Source organism: Falco punctatus (genome assembly GCF_963210335.1).
Source record: "Falco punctatus genome assembly, chromosome: 2".
NCBI lineage: Eukaryota > Metazoa > Chordata > Aves > Falconiformes > Falconidae > Falco > Falco punctatus.
Genome location: NC_137581.1, coordinates 66,076,607 through 66,100,710, shown reverse-complemented (window position 1 = coordinate 66,100,710; position 24,104 = coordinate 66,076,607). Strand labels below are relative to the sequence as shown.

Here is a 24,104-nt window from a genome sequence, read left to right as displayed (position 1 = left end):
TTTTCTTTTATCTTGCATACTACATTAAATAAAACCCCAGCACTTCTTTATAAAGTGAATGTTGTTGTTTGCACCTTTCTAATATAAGCCTATTGAAAATGCAGTGTTCACATGCTGGAACTGTTATTACTAAGCACTTACAGAATACAAGTGCTATAGTTTTTTCTAGAGATGAGTAATTTCTGAGTTTTAAAGATATATATATATATTTATACAGGAGAATGATAAATACCATAGGAAGAAACTAAATATCATGTTTCCTATTCCTCTTTGCAGGCACTGGGGAAGCAGCAAAACTGAACGATGGAGGGGAAGAGCTATAGCTGCAATGAGCGAAATTTTGAAAGTTCCTCTGTACAGCGTGTTTCTCTAGAGACCTGGCTGTCTCCTCCTCTTCCTCAACGTGACATTAAAGTTGATAAACTGCAAAACTGGTTTTGGTCACATCAAGTCAGCCATTGGAGGCAGAAGAAGAAAATACTAAGCCATGCCTGCTGTCCTTCCAAGAAATAAGTGCTGTACAAATAATTTTAGCCCGGCATTGAAGGCTTGATTCTAGAAATCAAGTCCTTGAAGGATGCTCAAATGCTGCCTACAAATGAAACGTTGAAAGATCTCTTCCTATGTAACAAACCACACTATAATGCTGGTGAGCATGCCCTTATGACAGTAGAACTTACCTCTTCATTTATTATTCATGAACACATTATAGTGTCTTCAGAAATATATTCTGCAACAGGTAATCTAGCAGGGAAAACATAAAATGCATATGTCCAATTATAAGAGACCTTGTAAAGATCTTGTAGCAATGTACTTCCTTAGCACTGGCAAAGTACTGTGTTATAGATTAAAACAACACAAACATATTACAGTTTGTATAGTGTTTCACTTTTATTGGATGTATGTTGCTAAGAAACAAAATTGAAATGTCTCTTTTGAACCTGAAGCCTCTTGGGAGCGTGGTATTGCATATGTAGTAAATGTTTTTCACTTTAGGAAGGATTAAACTGTAGGCCAGGAGCAGCAGGGAGGGTTCATTAGTATTGCATGTTTTCCAGTCTACTACCAATGAACCTAACTATTACAGTAGTAAAAGCTATGTAAGGAGCTTCAGCTTGTTCTGGGATGAAGTGTTGACAGCTGCTTGTTTGAATATTAATAAAGTCTATTGAGTTATTCCCTGCCTGTATTGTTTGTAGCCTGAAACTGTGAAGACTTCTCTGCCTATTGCATCTTTATGTTTCTAAGTACACGCCTGTCTGCAGAGATGGTACCCATTTTGTTCCTAAAGATGGTACGCCTCGTTATAGAGAAAATTACAACCTTGTGCTCCATTAAACATTTATTTTGGCAGCATTGTTGGTTGCTGTTTTCCCTCTTCAATTTAAAGAAGTCAATGCTGATTGAAAGAACATGTGTTCTCTCTTACATATGGTAATTAATCTTCATTCTTCCAAACTTACAAATAAGTCAGTTGTTCCTGAACCGCATGCAAGAAAAGAAAAGTTAATTCTCCTTTTTTTAAGAAAAGACATTTACTAAATCAAAAGTGTGATACAGAAGTGAAGAATTTTACAGTGCACAGTATTTTTTCATCTTTTAGCTGCAGATGGCGTGTTGATTTGACCGTGCATTGATTAACCAATGGCCTAGGAGCAGTTTCTGCTGGCTGGGTGTGCCAGTTAAAGTTTGAGGAAAATACTGAAAACACAATGGTTCAGGTCCTGCTGGGGGGTGGGGTGGGGTGGGGTAAGACCTGGAGTTTTCCCTTGGAGAGGTGAGAACCAGTCCCCTGGACACCACTGCTGCCCCAGGGACACAGGCACAACCCCTGTGCCTATGCAGTACTGGGCAGATATCAGCAAGCTGGGCCCCTGGGGAAAAAAACAGGGCTCCAGGGAAATCAGTTTTCTTGGCTGGCTGCTGTAAGTTGAGTAATTGAGTAACCCTGACAAAAACTGGAAATATTAACCATCCCCAGCTGAACACAGTCCAGCCTCTATGAGGGCACACAGATCTCAGAAATTCAGCTATCAAGTGTAAGTTTACTGGCAACTGGGCCTTTAAAAACAACTACAACACAAGAAGATTAAACAGCTAATTTTGAATTCTTAAAAACCCTTGCAATTAGAAATTTATAGATTAACCACAGCAATCTCTTCTTATTCCCTGCGATGGATTTCTCTAAAACAACAGGATGGACATTTCATTAGTGGTAGGACAGCGATGAAATAGTTTGTCTTCTCACAGTTTTGCAGAATGTTATTGCAGGAATAACTACAATGCCGTGCCCGGGCCTCTGCTAGCGGGGTGGCCTTACTGCAATGGTGCAGCTGTGCCAGCCACGCCGCAGGCTCCCTGCAGCCGTCGTGTATCTGCAGTCTCGGTGAAGTACCACAACAGGAGTGTTAAAGGAAAAAATTTGCACAAGCGTGGGTACCACTAGGTTTGCTTTAATCACAACTGAGAGCTGGGCCACCGTATCAGTGAGTGGTGGGTTGACCCTGGCTGGATGCCAGGTGCCCATCAAAGCTGCTCTGTCACTGTTCTCCTCAGCGGGGCTGGGGAGAGATAACAAAAAGCTCGTGGGCCCAGATAAGGGCAGGGAGATCACTCAGCAGGGCAAAATAGACACAACTTGGGGAAATTAGTTTAATTTATTACCAGTCAAATCAGAGTAGGGTAATGAGCAATAAATATCAAAACTTAAAAACACCTTCCCCCTGACCCCTCCCTTTTCCCGGGGGGGCGGGGGTGTCCCTCAGGCGGTCCCTGCCGCTCCTGCCCCTCGGGGGAGGCTCCCCACGCTCTGCCCTGCTCCAGCCCGGGGTCCCTCCCACGGGAGCGGCTCCTCCGCGACCTTCCCCCGCGGGAGCCCTTCCCCCGGGCTGCAGCTCTTCACGCACCGCCCCGGCCGGGCCCCCCCGCGGTGCCGCCCTTCAGGCCCGGCCGGCTCCAGCCCGGGCCCCCCGCGGGGTCACAGGCCCCGAACCTGCCCCGGCCCGGGCTCCCCCCCGCGGGGCCACAGGCCCTGCCAGGAGCTGCTCCGGCCGGGCTGCCCGCGGGTCGCAGCCTCCCTCGGGCACCCCCTGCCCCGGCCTGGGGTCCCCTGCGGGCTGCGGGGGGGGATCTGCTCCCCCGTTCGCCGCCATGGGCCGGGGGCACGGCCTGCCCCAGCGGGGGCTTCGCCAGGGGCTGCCGGGGCGTCTCTGCTGGGCGCCTGGAGCCCCCCCTGCCCCTCCTGCCCGGCCGGGGGGCTGCAGGGTGCTGCGCTCACACCTCCTCGCCCCTCTCTTCTGCAATTGTTCTGCAGATTCCCCCACACCCCCCACCACCCCCATCCTTCTTAAATACTCATCCCAGAGGCGCTGCCACCGTTGCTGATGGGCTGGGCCTTGGCCGGTGTCAGGTCCATCTTGGGGCCGGCTGGCATCGGCTCCCTCAGACACCGGGGAAGCTTCTGGCAGCTTCTCACAGCAGCTTCTTACCCCTGTAGTCCCCCTGCTACCAAAATGCGATGCAAACCCAGTACAGAGACTTTGTCAGATACCCTCAAAGATGCTGTTAATTTTACGTGTGAATTAGTGGGAAGAAATCAACAAACTGGCAAAAGTATCTTGATAAATAAGGTAAATGAATTCACCACTAACAGAAGTATCTTTCCTTCAACTTTTAAGAAAAAGTCTGTGTGGCCAAGTGAAGAAAATTTAATCAAATTTATGATCTATGAAGAAGAGAAAAAAATGGAATGTATATTTCATTATCTTACAGCACTGTAACAGACTACTAGAGAGGACAAGGAACTACAGTTCACTATAGTCGTGACCTGAAAAAGTTCCTCAGTACTAGAATAATCTTCTTCAGCCTTTGATGCCATCAAGCTAATTCCTGCAAAGATTAAAAATTCCTTGCATCATTTATGTCAAATTTACTGCAAAGAAGGTAGGCTCATAAATGTTTGAAGTGATTTCTCAGCCCTTTCAAAAGAAAAAAAAAATTAGTTGTAGTAGAAGCTGAAGTTTAAATTTTATAAAAGCCCAAGATGCATCTTGAAAGCCACGCAGAAGGAATGCTGTATAATCACAAGGGAAGGACAATGCCTTGCTAGGAGGGCTGGATGTGTAGTGAGAGCTGCACACAGACAATGCCTGCCTGGCTCCATCCATGTCATTAAAACCCCCAAACTACAAGGAATGTGATAAAACTCGTTGAAAAAACATAGTGGTTTGATAGGCTGCCATACTGAGACTGGCAATGGACACCACATATTCCCAGAGGAAGTGCCATTTAAATTCACAAGTTTATTGAAACAAAATCACAATACAATACAATCATTTTCCTAATGTATAGACTTTAAACATTTATCTCTCACTTCTATGATCAAAAGTATTTTCTTTTTTCTTTTTCTTTTTCTTTTTCTTTTTCTTTTTCTTTTTCTTTTTCTTTTTCTTTTTCTTTTTCTTTTTCTTTTTCTTTTTCTTTTTCTTTTTCTTTTTCTTTTTCTTTTTCTTTTTTTTTCAGGGTTATTTTTTGTCTGGATGAGTCTCATGGAGAACACACTGACTATACAGGGAAGGTGCAAGGGAGGGGACAAAAGAGCGAGGCAGGGCTGTTGGGGAAGATAAGTCAGGGCAGCTGCAGAGCCTGCCTGAACATCTGCTGCCATTACACTGCACTCTTAAACACACCTCTTTCTGACCTGTGGCCAACACAGCCAGCATGTGTGTATGGAGAGAGCAGAGGTATATGGATGTCTTTTCTTTCCGGATTTCAATGTTGTAGTTAAACAGAAAGGGACTAAAGATTTTCTTTACAGTGTCAAAATACTGTCAAGAGGAATTTAAGTAATACGTCCTCCTTAACCAGTCTTCCATGTTGGCACTGAAAAAAATCCACATTCCAAAGAAATGGATTTACTATGACTGTCTTACATGAGGCATCCCAGATACACTCTCCAGATCTTGATGCAAGGGTACACTGTCACACATAGGTTGCCAGGACAGGCATTTTAACAGCCAACGTACTTTGGGGAGGGTGACCCTGCCGTAGCTTCCATGAGGATTTTCAGCCATTGATTCTGTACAAGCTGTCTCTTGACAGGCAACAGAGTTGTTTCCCTCTCCATGTGTAAGAAAAAGCTTTTCTGCAGAGCTATTGCTGGGCTTCTGCAATGGAGGGGGATGTATATGTAGACAGATACATAAATCTTGGTCAAAAATCTCATCTCCATCAAATCAAAGGAGCAGATAGAAGATGCCATCATCAAATCAAAATTGTCTGTTTTGGAGAAGTATTATCATGGTCTGAAATCAGTTTGTTATTTTTTGCTAGTTATACTAGACTGTTTAGGTCCAATAAAAGGGAGAAAAGACAGAGCTGACAAGTCCCCCTCCTTGCTTCTGCTTAGTATTAATATAACTCACTTGAGAAGTCCAAGAATGCCTTAATTTTTTTTAATCTAAATGTAAATAAAGCAAGCAATGTAAGCATAACTGAATGATCATTTAAACATATAGCAAAAATGCGATAGTAAAAATGGACTGCTGTGCATTCCACTGCAAGTTTAATTACATTGACTCATTCTAAAATAATAATGCCTACCATTCTTATAATGCTTTCCAGGTTTGGGAAGAATCATACAAATAAGAACTACTCATTGTTATTTAGTAGGCAAATGTTCCCTAGCTGTGCAAACTGAATAGTTACTGTGCAGTAGACACTTATAAGCAGAGCAAGCATACAAACAAAGACTGAGAATAATTTCTGTATAATCAAATCTGATGTGGTAGAAGACTGCAAAACAGGTAGCTATTTTCAAGAGCAGCATGCAAATGTATGAAGGTAAAGCTGAAGGTGTAACATCCATGTGCTGTCCCCAGAAAACCAACATAGACACAGCTACAGACAGCAAGAACTGTCCGTTTCTCCTGTTCTGAACTGAACAGCAAGAAAGATCATGCAGGGAAAAGAAGCAGGAAAGCAGAACAGGCTTTTTTTTTATTTTTAACTGAGACACTAAGCAACACCTAGTGAGTTATTATAATTTAAGGACAACTACAAATGAAGCCTTGGAGTGCTTCAATGTCACTTTACTCTCCTGCAATAGTATTTTGCTTCTTTGAGTCGCTTCTTGTCTCCAGGTACTCTTCAAAGTTAATGCATCAAGAAGGGCTTGTTTCATCCACATGGGAGTGAAGACACTTCCACAGCCTGAAACAGCAGTTGCTTATCAGCTATCTCCTCACATTCACCAAGAGACGTGCGGCAAAACGTGCAGCTCTATCCTGGTGTGTACAACAGCACCTCTGCTTAAGAACCATGTTAATCACATTACCTAATTAGTTCACAAATAATCACTTCACACGTATAATCTGAAGTTAGATGTTTTGGCAGCTGAGACAGGGAAATTAATAAAATCTACTTTTCTTTAAAGTAAATAAAAAACTGTTACAACTTCTGTGTCTCTTTCCATTCCTTTCTATGTTTTTATCTCGGGCTTCTGAACGTTTCATCTTTTTTCTGTTTCCGAACCTAATAATCTGAGTATTTAATTTCTTAATATTTAATGTAGTATTTCCCATGGTCTCTTTGGCAAGAAGAGAAAGTATGTGTGATGACTTTTTTTTTCTTTTCCTTTTATTTCCTTCAGGCCTGGCCTAACTCTCATTTAGGCTCAGGCACAGGGAAGCACAAAAACACATGCTAAACTTTTAACTGTGAAAATGCTTCTTTTTTCATCAAAGACTTTTCAAACACTCAGGAGGTGGTTTTTCTAGTTGAAGCCCAACTCGCAAGTCTCTCCCTCCTTTTCATAGAAGTGTGCTTTTACTTGTCTCTAGTCCCTTGTGTAACTTTGTGTTAATCTTTCCCTCTTCATCCTTGCTTCCCTTCCTTTTTCCTCATCTCTTTTTCTTCTTGTGTCCCCTTTCCCCAGTCTTTGCCTGGTTCTCCATTTCCTCCATCCTCCTCAATGTCCCTCAGCAACTCCCTCCCTTGAACACGCTCCTCCAGGGTGGTTTGAGAGCTCCCTTGCCTCCTCCCCTTTGCAGGGTTCTGATGTAGCTTTGCTTCTGCTTCTCCATGATGGCAACCAGCTTGTGTCCAAGAGGGTGCTTTACAGGTGGATTACAGCAGTCTCTCATTTTAAGCACGTCAGCAATTTCTTCTATTGAAAAAGAAAATATTTGCACATTGCACCTTTTTAAAGCTGTCCCAATATCAAGGAATCCTCTCATCATCTTTGGCTGTTGGTTCTCCAGAGTGTTTTTCCTGGATTGAGGATTGGGCAGCTCTGGGAGACCTGGTGACAGGTTGGTTTGGCTGCAAGCCCTGGAGCAACCAGAAGGAAGATGTATGAAAAGAGTCCCTGGAGGTACACTGGTGTGTAACAAAGCGCTTTTGGCTTTTATGTTTTGACAGCAATATTTAAGTTTTCATCTCTGGAGGAAGCAGTTGGAGGTGCTGAAACGATTATGCATTTCGTTACAGATTTTCCAGCACTTCCCCCTCCTTGCTGAAGCAATGGCTTTCATCCTTAAAGGTTCTCCATTACTCTTTTTTCTTAAATTAACAGTTTTACTCCAGAGAAAGCCCAAGTCCTTGATACTGTATTTCACATTTCTCCAGGCATCAGTATTATTTATAGTTTAAAACTGTTGAGTTTGGTATTTCTTCCTGCAAGGACATAGGTTAGATTACTGGACATTACTCAGCAACAAATAATGATCTGAGCGCTGCATCAGGCGCTTTTTAGCTTTACACTTACACCTTCTCCTCTAGAGTAAGACAAGAGCAGCAAGAGATTCATGGCTTTCTGCAGACCACAATTTAGTAAATTTTACTATACAGTGTTTCGATTACCCTTATCACAACAGGGTCATCTCGCTGTATACATCAGAAGTTAACCGTAGAGTCATAAAGCTGACAGAAAGATTTTTCTGCAGCCTTCCTGACACAGCTCTCACAAAAAGTCAATTTTAAAAGTGTCACTTGAGAGAGCAATAGAAGGGCTTCTGCAAGCGCTTGGATTGCAGTCCCGGAATCCAGAAGCTCCCTGTTACAGCACAAGCACAGGTAGAGGGGAAAGCTTGGGCTAGGGGGTTGGCCAGAGATGAAAATTCCCTTTGGCAAGATTACAACATATTTCAGTTGTAGTTTCCGCCTTAAGTAGGCCCTTTAATGGTACTAGCGGTTGAACATTAGTCAAAAAGGGATTTTTCAAAAGATACAGTAATCTGAAGAATGGGGCTTCTCCTGTGGCTTCTCTGAGGGGCAGCCCTGTTCATATGGCATACGTGCAAGTGGCCGCACCTGATTTTTTAAAACCCCCTGTGGTGAGTGTACACCACGGATGTGTAACTGCAGATTGCCAGGATCTCGCTTCTCCCAGCAGCGCCTGAGCACCCGTTCACACGGAGTCCCGGCACCGTCCCGCTGCTGCATCCGGGACGCGGGCACTGGGGGGAGACCGGACGGGGCAGGGGCACAGGACACCCGGCGGGGACACGGGGCGCGACGCTCCCTCTTACTGTCACCTTTGCAGCCCCCACAGGGCTTGGGCACGACACGATAACGATCAAAACACGATTATATGGGGACGCGCTGAAGCTCGCGGGCTGCGGGGGCGTAAAGCACCGGGGCTGCCCGCTGCGCCCCGCCGCGCCCGCCAGGGGGCGCCGCGCCGCCAGGGATGGCGGGGCCGGACGGCGGCGCGGACCCCGGCCCCGGCGCCGGCCCACGGGGCAGGCGCTGCTCCCCCGAGGCGGAGGCAGTGCCCACGGACCCCCTCCCGACCGGCCGGCACCGCGACCCCCGCGGCCCTCGGGGCGCCCGGCCCGGGCTGCAGGGGCTCCCCCCCTCCCTGCCCTGGTGTCCTCAGCTTCCCCGAGGGGGGTCTCCTCCGCCTGACCCCGGCAGCGTGAGGCCGCACTGCCCGTCCGGCAGCCTCCGCCTGGAGGAGGAGGAGGAGAAGGAGGAGGAGGAGGCGGCGGCGGAGGGAGCCGCGGCGGAGGAAGGCGGGCGGCGAGCCCTGCTGGGTCGGGTTACAGGGAGCCATGGAGCGGCGGCGAGGCGGCGGGGCGGGTGGGGACCGCCCGCGGGGCGGCCGCCGTGCCGCGGGCGCCCCCCCGGGGCTGCCCGTCGCTCCCCGCCCCGCGCGGAGGCGCGGCGGGCGGCTCGGTGGGCCGCGCCGGGCCCCGCCGCTGCTGCTGAGCCGCGCCGAGCCGAGCCGCGCCGCGCCGGGCGGCGGGAGGAGGCGCGGGCAGGCAGGTGCCCCGCTCCGCTCCGCTCCGCTGGCATCGCCGCTGCGCCGCGCGGCCGTGGGCAGCGCCGCCCAGGCAGCCCCCGAGGTCGCCGGGGTCCGCCGCCGGGGGCAGCCCCGCCGCCGCCTCCCCGTGCACCCCCGCCGCCCCGATGGCCCCCGCCGCGCCACCGCCGGCCCCCCCCCGCCGGCGGCGGCCGCGGCGGCCCTAGGGGCGTCGGGGCCCTGCGCTGCCCCGCGGAGGGGAGGCGGAGGCGGCGGGGCGGGGGCGGAGGCGGAGGCGAGGGGGCGGCGGAGCGGCGGCGGAGCGGCGGCGGAGCGGGAGCCGGCAGCGGCGGCGGCGATGGACGAGTCGTCGCTGCTGGACCTGCTGGAGTGCTCCGTGTGCCTGGAGCGGCTGGACACCACGGCCAAGGTGCTGCCGTGCCAGCACACCTTCTGCCGCCGCTGCCTGGAGAGCATCGTCAGCTCCCGCCACGAGCTGCGCTGCCCCGAGTGCCGCATCCTGGTGGGCTGCGGCGTGGACGAGCTGCCCGCCAACATCCTCCTCGTCCGCCTCCTGGACGGCATCCGACAGCGGCCCCGCGCCGCCGGGGGCGCCAGCGGCAGCCCCAGCGCCGCGGCCCCCGCGTACCCCCAGCCCGCCGCCGCCCCCAGCGCCGTCGCCGCCGCCGCCGCCTCGGCCGCCGCCAGCCTGCGGGAGCTGGCGGCCGCCAGCCGCAGCGCCCTGCTGGGAAAGGTGGGTGCCGGGCCGGGGGCGGGCGGGCCGGGGGAGCGCGGCCGGGCGTGTGCGCGTCCCCGCGGGGCGCCGGGCGGGCGCGGTTTGGCGGCGGGACGTCCCGCGGGGCGGCGGGGGCTGTCTGCCGGCGGGGCAGCGCGGCGGGGGCCTCTCCCCGCGCCCCCGGCCCGCGGTTGCGGTGCCCGCCCCGCGGTGCAGGGGTGGGAGGGAGGCAAGGGGGTGTCCTCGAAGTACTCCGGGCGGCGGGAGGGGCCGGGGCGGCGCGGGACCCCCCGGCGGGGGCTCGTACGAGCTGTCCGGCAGCCGCCGCCCCGACGGGCCCCGGGGCGGCCCGCGGTGTAGCGGAGCTGGACGCGGGTCCCGGAGTTAAGAACCACGAAGTGCCTCCAAAGCGCGTTTCTTCGGCTGCCGGCCGCTGCCGGGTGTCCGTCAGGTGCAGCAGGAGCTGGGTCCCGCTCCCGTGCTGCCTGCGGGGATAAGTCGCTAGAAACAGCTGGCCGGGCCGGTACCCCGCGCCGGCATCTGCCCCTCGAGCCCCCCTCTGCTGCCGGGTGCCGTGAAGGGTCCGCCTGGCTGCAGGACAGCCGGAACCGAGTGGGGCTGGGGACTGAAGTTTCCCTCCCCAAGGGAATGTAATTTCATTTTTGTCTATAAGGTGTGTGATTTATTGAAGGAGAGCACTGACAGCAGCGTATGCATTTGTTTATTTCAAAACGGTAATCGAGTGCCCGGTCTTGCTCCCTTTAAAATCTATGGCGAGCGTTTCATTGACTCAAAGGGGACAAGATCAATTCCTCTACATCATTGTATAATCTGATATGATAAAATTTACTATGGGACCTCTTTAGGAGGCTTTGGAGTGGAGATGCTCTGAAGACTGTGAACTTCATCTTATGACTAATGTCACATATATACATATATATGTATAGTGGATATATTTAATTGTCTTTGATCTCTCATGGAATCTGCTTGAGCCTGTAGTTTAGTGTACAAGCTTTTGATTTGGAAAGGTCGATGCAGACATTCCTTGTGAGGTTGTATTGCTATAGTAAATGTTTCAATTAATTAATTTCCTTTTTTTTTTTTTTTTTCCTGAGAAAAATGAATAGACCTGTACCGGCGTTTTGAAGTTTTGCCTACAGGAAATGATGGCAAATGCCATACATTGTTCCATAAAATTCAGTTTTGGAGTCTGAAGTGAAATGTGCTTGGCGATATTTCTGAAAGGGTAGATCCTTTATTACTGAGCTGTAGTCCTCAATGCTTTTCAGGTGTTTAATAACGATTTGTCAAATTTAGAGAAGGAAAAAAGGCAGTGGGATTCTGTCCTCTGCTTTTTTGCTTGTTTGTTTTTCAACTAAACTCAGTGTTACAGCTGTGTCATAGCAGACAACTCCTGTCATCTTGATTTTTAGCATTCTGAAAAGGGAAGTTTGCATTCATCAGATAGATTAAAATACAGTATCCTCATGGTCTGGTTTCGTGTCCCAAAGAGTCTTACCTTACTGGAGGTAGGGTCTGCATGGAAGGCTTGTTGCACCTGCCGGTTTGTGTTGCAGAGGCAGGGTCTTGCACCCTGACCAGGCTTTTGTGACTGTCCAGCATGAAGGCAATCTCTGGTTTTCATATATTTAAATCCTAGTCAAGCTGGGATGTTACAGGGGGTGGTGGGTGGTGTGGTGTGTGTGCATGTAAGGAAATGCTTGAGGAGGAAAGTTACTTGAGAGTAATTTTATACGTTAATGCAGATTTTAGAGAAGTTGAATTTTGATTATTTTACAATAAATTGGCAGGCTTTTGATAAGTCACTTCCCTATCTGTTATTGCAGATACCATATAGTAAACAAAACCACATCCCATTCTGTCATTTTCTGGCTTTGATTGTATAGCACTTTGGTGAGCATCTTCAGTTCTATCGTCTGCTTCTGTGTGGGTTTTTACCCAACTGAATTTGATAGAAAACAAAGTTACGCATGACCTGAGAATCACATTTCAGCTTTTATGTTTAACAACTGCAATTTTTCCCCCCTTGATAGGGCTAATGGGTGATTCTGGGGCAGTGGGTCTGCTGGGGCAGAGTGGGTCTGCGAAACTGTTTGCTTGGCCTTTTGACTCATGGCACAATTTTATCCTGGAAATCAATGCCTTGCGCTTGATCCTTACAAGGTTCATTACAGTGAAAGAAAGTCTGAACTAATCTGCTTTTTAAAAAAGCAGCAGGGGAGAATAATCCTCCTTGGAGCTGCTGATACAGCTGATCGCTGAGCTATCCTGGAGACAAGAGTACAGAACCTCTCCCTGTACTAAACAATAGATGGTACAAACCAGTCTAGAATTAGGCTTTTTGAGGCTGGTACTGAAGAGCAGAATTGCATCCCTTTCAGTCTTTTGTTGGTCTTTGACAGCTTAGCTCCCTTGGAGAGAGCTTCAGTGATTCTTTATGAGACAATACATATATATATATATATATATATGTATAATTTCAGAAAGTGCTGTAGATTTGCTGCCTGGGGCTTAAATGCAAATTACACTATTTTACTAATTAATACCTTTCGTTTTATGTAATGTGGTATATAAAATGGGACATACCATTATGGGCTTTTTAGTTGGGAAGGAAACTGCTAATTGTGAAATGCAGTGGCAGAGAGCCAAGGTCACTTTTATCAGACTTCAGTCTTGCCCAGATCCTCGGACCGATATGTTAGAATCACACCAGGGATCTGTTTCTATGAGAATTTTAATTAACCTTAGAAGACACTGCAGGGCCAGCTTCTGTGTTGCTACTATGTGTTTTGCTTCTACACCTCATACTTCAGGTTGCATAGACAGTATTTTCTAAAATCAATGAATGTTGTTTATCACTTTGGCAAAACTTGTGGGGGGTGGGGGTGGTGTATTTCTTTATCTGGTCTTCGGTCCTTCTTTTCCCATAATCTGTCGCAGACTTGGTCTATCCAGAGTGCTGAAACCCAGCATGAGAGGATCTGGGGATGAACTGGCACTGGCACTGCTCCTAAAGGGGTACAAGGCCATTCTTCAGAAACACTTCTGAAATACTGTAGATGTTTTAAGATATGTGATATACATTTTCAGTATGAGAGAACTGGAAGTGGTGGTTACCTACTAACACGTGCTTGAAAAATATCTGAGATTCTATTGATATATAGTGGTATGTGACCTTTAGTAAGCCAGTTAGGTGCCCAATGCCTCTATTTCAGGCTGTAAAAAAGCAATGGTCTGTTTCTAAATAGTATAGCGTATTTGGGGATGTTCATGTTAAAGATGCTATGTGAATGCAGGGTATGGTATTAGACATTATAAAGAAAGGGGTCTGACTGCTGAAAGAGCGCACTGGAAGAACGAGGGAAAAGAAATCCAGCAACTGTTAGAGTAGCCCCCCAGGGGATAAAGCAGGAGGCTAAGAGTGGTTTATAATGGTAGGCGCATTACACACAAGGTTATAATTTATTGGCTCTTCTGTTTCCATTACCACTGTCAAACCGCTTGGGGAATTCAGGTTCTGTCAAAGTAAATGGCTCCCTTAGATTGTTGAGGCATTATGGTAAATTTGCCTTCTTTACCGAGTGTGGGGTTTGGGGTTTCTTTTTAACAATTATTGCAGTTTATCACTTCAGATTTTTTTCAGGAGTTCTTGAGATCTAATGGCCAGCTAAATGCATACAAGTCTTTACCAATTTCCTCTCGAACCAGGCATATCCCCCTCCAGGTGTGGGGCTTATTGCTTGCTTGCAACACAAACTGAGAACAACATTAGCATGAAAAATAAAACAACCTAGAAAAACAAAAGGTCTCATGTTTTCCCCAGAAGAGGGAACATGGCTGAAGTGACGGATGGGCATGTGGTGGGTTACCAGATGGGGGTATAGGTAACAGTAGAGAGTAAGATGTGCGCATAAGGAAAATGATGTGTCAGCATGCTTGAGTGAAGTGACAGATGGGCTTTGCTCCTCTGTGTTGCACTGGATGCTTCTCCCATGTATCAGCTTTGCAGAGCTATTTCACTGTTTCAGGTGGAAGGCTGCCATTTGCCAGCCCAGAAAAAAGATTATTACCATTGGCTTCACAGGAGTTTTGCAAGCAGAGGGAGCAGCACTAATTTGCTGCCTAGGCTTTTCGGTCGCCTTCTTTGTAGAAATTCTCCAGAAAGAGACATTGAGGCATATATTTATTTTTTTAAATGAGAATCCTGCCTCACCTGCCACTGCTTACAGTGGATTGAATGTGGAGTAGGCCTTGCAGTAATTTTCTGCCCCCGCATTTCCTTCTTGGATACTTTGTCTGTCAGGTGAAGATCCCACCATGGGTTTCACGGGAGGAAGCAGATGGATTCTGGTGTTTATATGCATTTTTATCTGTTACAAGCAGCAGTGGATTGTGTAGGGGACACACTTGGTCTTGGGCAGAGGAGACTCTTCAACTTGGGTTTCTAATGGTCAGATTTGCACAGACAAGGAGTGCCGTTCCTGTCACCAGTGCACAGTGTGCATAGGCCCATGGACTTACCTTACTTTTGTTCTTTCCCTCTGACTTACTTGCTTCTGATACTTTGGTTTGGCTGGCCAGTGCCTGAAGTTTGGTGTAAAGCCATCCGAATAGGACTGATGTTCCACATGTCAAAGTCTCTGATCTTGAGGATTTTTCTTTTTTGTCTGGCAGATGGCTAAAAAATATGTTTCAATGCAGGAGATTAACAATCATGCAAGAGTGTTGTGAAAAATATAGCCAGGAGTATTTAAAATCCCAGTAATGAAACCTGTCCTCATGGAAGTGAGTGAACATCGGAGAGGGGCTTGCTGAGGGGCTGAAATTCGTCAGAATTCAGAAAAATTCGTCATTCACTGAGCTTACGCTTTTCAGAAAGCCTGCCATTCGCAGGTGTCATCTACCTGTCCATGATGTTTTCCAGAAATGGCGTATTTTTACCTGTCTTTGGATGATGCTGTTAACTTTTACTTGCAAGCTAGAAAAATGCATGATGGGCCTGCTGTCACCAAAGGATGCCACTGTTGAGAGTGGACTTTTCCTTCTGGATAGAAATGGCCAGCAGTGGTTCAGTCAGCTCTAGAGAGGTGTGGGGCTATGGAGAAGACTTTGCACCACTAGCCCCAGACCCTCCCTATTAGTCTGTCAGTGTAGCTTGCCTCTGTGGGACTGCTCTTGCTGTCAGATGTGAATGCTAAGTTTAATCCCTGCACGTCATCCCTCTGAATGATTCATGAGGAACGCCGGTAACGCTTAGTGTATGACAGTGTTCAGCGTTTGGTAGCTGGTTACTCAAGGAGAGATGGATAGACTTGCTTGACTCAGCCCTAACATCTTGTGCACATTTTAATTCTGGCAAGTTTTTTCCCACCTCCCCTAAATCTCTGCTGTTTGGGGTGACAGCACTGCTGTGGTGTTAAGGCTGAGAAGGAAGAGCAAGTGTGGTTCTGTGCAGATCCATTGACCTCTTGTGAGCTGCCTGAACTTTCTGAGCTTCACATTTCCCAGCTGAAAACCAGCCCCAGCTGCGCTCACCCAGTCTCATGTGCTTTGCGATCTTCAGAGGGAAGCTGCCTTACAAACACAGAGTTATTACTAGAGAGGCTGGGATTTGGGAAGATTAAAAAGCACTGACTGTATACTCTGGAGCTACAACAGTTATTTGCTGCTGCTGCATGGAGCTTGGCAGAGATGCTGCACTTTGTGGGGGACGTCAGTGCAGGGATGCAGCAGCGAGCGCTGTGTATGGGCTGTAACAGTACACTGTATTCCTTGTTTCTAATCTTATCAGTTCATGTTCAGGCAGACTTGTGGTGCTGGCCAAGTGCCCAACAGGTCAGACCGGCTGAAGGTGCTGGCTGTTAATGCCCAGTGCCTGTACTTAGAGGTCAAGGGGAGGCTATGCATGCTCTTGCTAGACAAAGCTGTTCATGCAGTCAATAAACTGCCACCTAAAATGCTACAACAATATTTTATTTATACTGTGGAGGATGTTATGCTCTGGGAAGGTCTTTAGAGTTGTTTTTGTTTACTGTCCCATAATTTTAGGTTAATAATCCCATTATGGTTTTAACTTGAAAAGGCTGTCTGGGTACTTCTTGAGCTTTGCACTGCTGTGTTTCGAATATCCCCTCTAATTTCACTATTCTGTTCAACATTTCATGCTGTCTTTGTTAAGAAGCACCGCTTAGATTTCAGATAAATAACATAACTCTCTCTTGAATGTCAGTAACCCACCTCTAATATCTGTAACTATGGGATGCCAGTTTCTTTTGAAGTCGTAGATCACTCTTCCTTAGAAGCCTTTTCTTATGCTTCAGAAGGCCAGTTGTAACTAATATTTCCATCTGATTAATGTCTTTAAGCATTGCAACATTGTATTTGCTGACCTCTACTCACTGGATTCATTCAGGTTTCAGGGAATTGGTGGCTTCTGCAGACCAAAACTGCTGGGGATGCATGCTGTTTCAGCTTTCCAGCACTCACTTATCACATATCAAGCCAAATTTTTGCAAGTGTTTTCAATGCAGTCTTGTTAAAATCTGGTATTTTGCAACAGGTTTTCCCAATCTGGGGTAAGCTGTCATGGGAAGAACCCAGGCTTAGTTCTAACAGGACATGAGAGCCTGGACAAAGATAAACTATGGGATTTGAGAAAGCTGCATGACCTTGGCCTTGCCCCAGCTCCCACAGCAGCTTTGCTTCTGCAGCTGGGGAGAGAGCAACAGGGAAACGCAGTGCCAGCTGAAATCTACCTATTTATCCCTAGTCTTGCACCAAACCAAACTGCTCCTGATTACAGAAGCCTCTTGCATGGAGCAGACTGGTACTTTGGCTGGAAGGTTGCTGGCTTGACCGTTATGCAAAAGAGAGTAAAAAAACAAAAACAAACCAACACACACAAAAAAAAACCCCCAAACCCCAAAAAAACAAAAAAGGAGAGTAAAAAAAGTGAGAAAAATTTCTTCCTAGTGCATCATGCAGATGGACCTGGGAACAGGTTCTCCCCATTTACCAGCCCCAGATCCTCTTTCTTCTGCCAGTTCAGATTCCTTTGACAGCTTGAGCCATGCCTTTTCCTGACATGTCGGGGTGGTGGTGGGGTTGCTGATGTGCTAGTTTTACTCACTTGGCTCTGTTACTGTCTTCCTCAGCAGTAATGTTAAACTCGTTACCTCCTCTTTGTGGGAAGTTTTGCTTATGTTGCTAGAGCATTGCTGAAAAACCTTTTAAACTGTTTGAACAGCTTTTTAAAAAACACAGCTTGTGCCCAATAATTTAATCTAATTGTCTTTGCATGTAATTTGAATGTTTTTGTTCAGTTGGAAAGAACAAACATTAATTTAACGACACATACATGAGATTCTCAGTTCAGGGGAAGGACAGAAGGAGGGAATATTACTTTTGGTATTAAAAAGACATTTTGTTTTCAAAAGTAGAGAGAAAAATGTAAAACATCTGGAATTAAGAGCACTTTCTGCCCAGTCTTTTAAGCACAGCTTCCATCAGCTCCACAGAACTTGCTGTGCACCGGTTGCTGTTAGTTGGGGTCACCTGTGAACGTAGGCGATGGGCAGCCCACTATCTGTCCAAAGGAGCTGATGGGGCTGCACCCCTCCTCTGCTCCTCTTCTGGGGATCACCGGGAAGGTCTGGTGCCTGATCACCAGGCTTGGTCCTCCGCATCGGCAGGCCAGCTATCAAGGGGTTAAATAGCGAAAACCATTGTCGGGTTTGTCCTGTAACTGGTTTCTGGTGCTTTCAAAGCATGGGTTGGCCCCTGCTGAAGTTTGGCTTCTTGTCCCATTGGAACGGTTGGGATTTTTGGTGTGACCAGTCTGTTTCTGTGAGGCTGAGCCCGGTGAGGGCAGGGATTTCTCAGTGGTGCACGTCCTCTTGGATGCTGGAAAGCTGCTTCTGCAGCAGGTCTCTGTCTTGTCCCATTTTGGAAACTGGAAGGCTCAGCAGTCTGGTTTGCAGTGCTGGGTGCCAGAAGAGGGAAGGCTTGTGGGATTTGCTAATTAAAAAAAGAGAGAGATGGGAGTGTTTTCTTTCACCATGGTGATTGCATAACATAACTTGACTCAGGGATGGTGAGGAATTTTTGTCTGCTCTTGAAGGTGACTGGACAAAGGTGCAAAAGCCCTTTCCCACTGCAGCATTCAGCCATGCTTTGTTTTGAAGATATCTTAAGGATTTGTGCTAGTGAGGAATTTGTCCCTCGTGTTGGCTGTCAGCTGGAATATGATTTATCAGACAAGTGAAACTAAGGCTGTATATGGTTAAGGAGTGCCTTTCTGTGCACAAAAATGGCATTTATGGGAAGAGATTGCTTCTTAGTTGATGCTTAGAGTGTCTTTCTGCTGCTACAGCAACAGGCATGAGAGTCTGATTATTCAGGCAAGTTAGCATTAATTTTTCTTCCAAGTTTTTCAAAAACCTGATCCAAACCAATATGAATTGGCCGTTGCTAATTTTAGAATGGTCTGCTTCCATGAGATAACAAATCCCAGTTTTATTTTAAAGAGAAAATATTTTAACAGAAGACTGGCAAGATTGTTATCGAAATGATCATTTCTCCTACAGTCTCAGTTATTTTCAGAGCGAGGACTAGATTAGACACATCATCTGAATAATATTGATTTTAATATGTATTACTGTCTCATTAAGCTGTTAAAGTCTTTCCCCTTCTGGACGAGGTTTGTTAATTGCTGCAGTTGTTGTATCATTAAAGTGGGTTTAGGTGCAAGATGGGTAGAGGGAAAGAGAGATCTAAATTGTTGATTGTGCTGTTGTGGATGGACTTTGGGTAAAAATATGGCAGTCCTAACCAAACCAAGGAGACCCTGCTGTGTTTGGTGTGCTGCCTCCTGATTGCCTTCCAACTGACAGCCAAGAAGTCAGCCAAATAGAGGCACAATCATGTTTACTTCATTAAATGATCATTTCAGTTAAGATTACTGAACATGTTTATTTGCGGATTAATTTCAGGCTAATTCCAATCAAAAACTCCTGTGTGAGTTGCTATGAAAATACACGATTTTATGAATTTACTTTCTAATTTCTAATTTTGTTTTGAAACAGCTTTTAGCAGGCTGCCTTTTTATTGGCTGCCTTCTTACATGTTTTGAAATGCTTTAATTGCAGCTTGTATAGTGTCATCCCTATAAGTAAATCAATATGTTTTCATTTCCAATAAGAGTAATAATTTATTAATTTTTAATTATTTTAATTCAGTAAAGTGGAAGGAAGTAGAGGAAAGCTTTTGTTTTGATCGTGTTTTGATTGAGTTCTGTTAACATTTATCTGTAAATAAGGTACACACACAAATACATGCATGTATTTGTATGTGTAACATATAGATATCTCTGTGAATGTGTAGGTTTTTGACAGAAAAGCCTGTTCCATGCATTCTTCTGGAGTCCATATCCAGTTCAGTAAATTGTATGGTATTGTCACTGTGTGCTAGGCATGGGTGTTATGTTGTGTCACGGTGCAGTAGCTGGTCCTGCTGCATCTCTGGACGTGTGCCTGTGGTGACCCCCTGTGACAAGGGCACGCCTGCTTGAGGGGTGATAGGTGTGCACATATGCATCTTCCTCTCACACCTTGAAAATACAGATCAGCGCTTCTCATGTGAGGGAGGAGGGATGCCCACCAAGGGGAGGAGGAATTGGCTGGAGGGGAGGCAGGGGAATGGGTTCCAGCCTGTTGCGAGGGGCCTGTCCCTTGAGGATGCTGAGGCCCGTCGTCACGGGCTATTCTGGTCCTTGCTGCCAAGTCTCCTTGCGATTTTGTGCTAAAATGTCACGAGATAAGAGACAGAAATAGTACAGACTTTCCTGGCAGAAGCGTGAGCTGCAGCACGTTGAGTGGGCAGGATTTATCAGTGCCGGGGCGGCTGCTCCTTGCCGGCTCTACACGGGAAGGGTGCAACGCCGTGGAGGAGGAAGGCGTGGATGGCTTTGTGTTCAGTCCAGAGCATCTTGCGTTTCAGCCAAGAGTTTCTGTGTGAAGAGTCTTGTTCTTTTGCATACTTCCTTTCTAAAACAAATAATTAAAAAGCCCTTGGAGAATACAGTCATACATACACATCATAAAATACAGTAAAATAATAGTTGACAACCATGAGATTAATTTTTTTTTTTTTTTGCTTATTCTCTTCTGCTGTGTAGGTAATCTCTGTCTTAGATCATAGTGGAAAACATCTGATTATTTATATTTCACAGTCATGCAGCAATGTAAAACCTGAACCAATCATACCTTTTTAATAATGAAAAATCAAAAAATCAGTAAATTATTTTCTAAAAGGAAAGATTGGTACTTTTGATCTATATTGCAGAAAGGAAACTTTATTTTTTCCTAGCTTGAATTTTATCTGTTCTTTTGATAAACACAGGACTTCCTTTTATATGCAGTCAGTCTCACTTTATCCGAGTATATATTTCCATGGTGGTCATTCCTGTCAGAACCAACTTAGCATACTTTAAAGAAGGTGCTGTGTGGGTTTCAGCATCTGTAATAATATTTTTCAGCCAGAGAGGTCATTTTGTGTTTATTAACAAACAAAAACTCAACAGCTAGGGTGGAATGGCCGTCTCCCACTCATCACGGGCCTCGAAAACAAGGAAGCAAGTAGACAAGGGGACGGTCAGTGTCTTCCTCCCTTTGTCTTGCTGGCAGCACACTACAAGAGATGCAGAGGTGTAGAGAGCCACAGGGCTTTTGCTTTCCAGTACCTCTGCTTCTAATATTTGTTTGATATGAGTTTTATACTGCCAAAATACCTGTTGCTAAGAATTGGGTTTGGCCATTCTATTTTATTTTTGTTTTGGTGTGAAATATAGCAGTGAATTTGCTGCCTTCTGCAGTGTGCAGAGCTGAGAAGATGAGCCCTGTTTGCTTCCAAATGAGAGTGGGAAATGGCTTTGGTGCATCGAGTCACTGCGGTCCTCTGGGGGACCTGGGGGAGTTTGTCATGCTCTTCAATGCATGTCCTCTCCCTAATCTTTCACCCACCTTTAAAAATTTAGTAAAAATAGAACCCCCAGAAGCAAACCGCTTTGTTAGCGATAACAGAAGATCTAGAAAAAAGGGTATGTGTCATCATCCCCTTCCTGTGTGCTCTGTCACCAAAGACATCCAGCAGGCGGAAGTGAGCAGGAACAGCCCATCCAGGGGGTGGGCTATGGCTCCTCTACCCCCCTTCTCTCTCCACAGGCATCATCACTCTTTAAGTGGGCCAGGGCACCTGCTAGTGTCAGGAGTGGAGGCACAGACAGGGGTGGTTGCTGAATCATTAGCCTCCCAAACGAACACATCCTTTCTAGCCTGTATTGCAGAACCTGGCTTTCAGGCTGGGCATCGTCACTCTTTTCTGTGTGGTGGGCACAGAGAGGGACCAGAAGATGAGCTTCTTCCACGTGGATGATGAAATGCTTCACAAGTCACCGGTGATTCTAACAGTTGAGGACCCTGGGAGAGGGGTGCGCTCAGCAGTACCTAATGACAGGGTGACTGTACTGTGTTTAGTCATACTGAAAGGCAGCATGGGCTGTGCAGAAGATGGGAGAGGATCATTTTGGATGTTTGTTTCCTGTGGGAGTAGGGCTCACGTGATAGATTAATCTTAAAAGTATGATGGAATGTTTAGGGAGAATTTCCCCTGACGGCATTGTAGGTTGGCGTTGGAGTGTAGTCAGTAAGACTAATAAGATTTGGAGAGCACGTTGAACACTCTTTTTCGAGTCTCTGCTCCCCCCTCTCTGAGCTCAGGAACCTCTGCCGCACCAGGGACACAGCCAGCTGTTGCTGATGAGCGTCTTTCTCATTGCTACAGCTGAAGCAGAGGTGGTGGGTTCATGCCGGCATACTTGTTCAATTAAATCTCCCTAGAATTACCCTGCTTTGACTGCTCTTCACATAGGCCACCACCTGCTTAGAAAACAGTGGCAGCTGTCTTCTGCCCATGAACATGGGAGGAGGATTCAGGGTGCACTGAGGTGACAATAAAAGGGGCACAGTCCATGGCAGGAGGGGAGATGTTCCCAACGGGTGATGTTTTTCAACCCTTTGTAGTTCTTTGTTTTTCATCAAACAAGGCATAGAAATTCCAGGAGTTCTTGTAGCTATTCCAGCCTCTTTAATGCATTTTGGCTTTCTGTTATTTTAATAAGATTTTATAAAAAACAGAAGTTCAAATTCCCTCAGCAATACCACTCATGCAGTGCTGGGTATTTTCTGCACTAGGATGCTGCCCTGTCAGAGGAACACTTTCCCGCTTGATTTGGTCACTTGACAACTAATTCCTCTGGTTATGAAAACTGTGATGAAAGTGGGGTCTTTTAGGGTCTTGGATGTAGGAGAAGCATATATTTAATTGTCTCCGTAGCTCTCAGAGGGAAACTTCATTGGCACAGGGTTGGAGTGAAAAGAGCCTGAGCTCACATTCAAAATAAGAGATCGTGGGAAGGTGGATGGAGTTGAGGTTCCTCAGCTGCTCTGATGCTTTTGATGAACATGTGCTTCCTTGATGAGTCAGCTCACAACTTAAAGGTTTTGAATAGTGACACTGACTCCCTGAATCAGTGATTCATTTCCAGTGCTGGTGAAATAAATAGAAGCAAACACAGAGCAAAGACTGTGGTCAGCCTGAAGTTGTCTCATTAGTGTGTAAACCCAGAGTGGTTGGCAGCAAGCAGATAAAGACCAGAGTGAACCTCAGGTGAGATGGTAAAGGTTACTTTGGGGCTTTTGGGTTTTTTCCCCCCTGAAGATTGTCCTTAGCTGATGAAATGCATTAAAAAGATGCCTCTACAGCATATTTCACTTTTTCAAGTCATGTAGCTGCAGACCCATGGAAGTAATCGTATGGGGAATTCCTGACCATTGCAGTGTTCTGTATCCTAGCTGCTTAGTAGCTTTGTCTGAGTGAACTTCAAATAAACACCGTTTTGGTTTTTGTAGCTTTTTTCAGTAATTAGTGAAGGAGAGTGAGTAATCTGCTACTTGGCAGTGCTGCTAGGCACGTGGTAAGAGAGCAAAAGTCTCTCTTTGTAGTAGAGAGGATGAATTGATTTCTTTTTTTACTTCCATCTCCTCTTCGCCTTCATCCCCTGTAGCTTCAGGAGACTGCAGATTTTGAAGCTGAGTGAAGGAGCTGTGATGTCCAAGCTGTTCTTAGAGGCATGTGAGAGCCTCGGGGGCCTCTTCAGGACTGTGACTGAGTTTTGGTGGGAGGTGTGAGAAATCACTACCGTAGTAAGTAGCTGCTGTATTGTAGCACCTCAGCAGAGCCATTTTTGAGAGTGTTGCTGGAAGGGAATATTCTCCTTCCTAGGAAGATAAACTCCGGGATCATCATTCTAATAGCTTTGCTTCATTGACCTGGTGCAAATATTATTCAGGATAGCGGTTTGCACTGACGGAGTTGCTGTATTACTTAACTGTAGGTCTCCAGGTGTTACTATTTTGTGCTCTGCATGCCATGAACACATTTGCCTTTTCCCTCTCATTTCATGTATTTACTTTCTTTGCACACACAAGAAGCAAAAGGAAACAATGTTGCCAGTAATGAAGGTCTCCCATGGAGATCACATCCCTACCACTGTGCTCCCTGTGGGTTCAGGTCATGGAGGGTTTTTTCTGGGTCTCTGTTGAGGCATGGGGGGATGCATTGTGTTTCCATTCAGGCTTGATGGGAGGTGACAGCTAAGGAAACCCCCATGGCCCATTCTGTGCCCCTGTGTGGTCCCATGCCATCAGTGCCCCTTGCTGCTCACAACCACCTGGGCAGCAGCAGGTTAACCGTCCCCGTTGCCATCGCCCCTGTGACCTCTTGACGTTGTCTCTTTGCCTCATCACCCCGTAGTGCCAGGACCCCCTCGGCACAGGATGGCAGACTGTCTGTGGTTGCACAGCTGTTTCTGAGCGACCCCAGATGCTCCCTCCCCATTTTGCACATCAGCAGCATTGGAGAAGAGGTGGACCACATTAACGGTCAATGGCCAAATGGAGGTCAGTAACGTGATATTCCTCAGGGGTCTGTATTGGGACCAGTACTGTTCATTAATGACATAGACTGTAAGATTGACTGCAGCCTCAG

The 24,104-nt window shown here is 46.7% G+C and overlaps 1 protein-coding gene across 1 annotated transcript in view; it reads left to right on the top strand.

The window, feature by feature from the left end:
- Window positions 1-24,104, top strand: part of SH3RF3 (SH3 domain containing ring finger 3) — a 299,077-nt gene that overhangs the window by 10,359 nt on the left and 264,614 nt on the right. Inside the window, exon 2 of the mRNA XM_080377400.1 lies at window positions 277-9,998. Within this exon, the coding sequence (XP_080233526.1) occupies window positions 9,054-9,998 (945 nt within the window). The 5' untranslated portion in view covers window positions 277-9,053. The remainder of the gene's footprint in view (window positions 1-276; window positions 9,999-24,104) is intronic.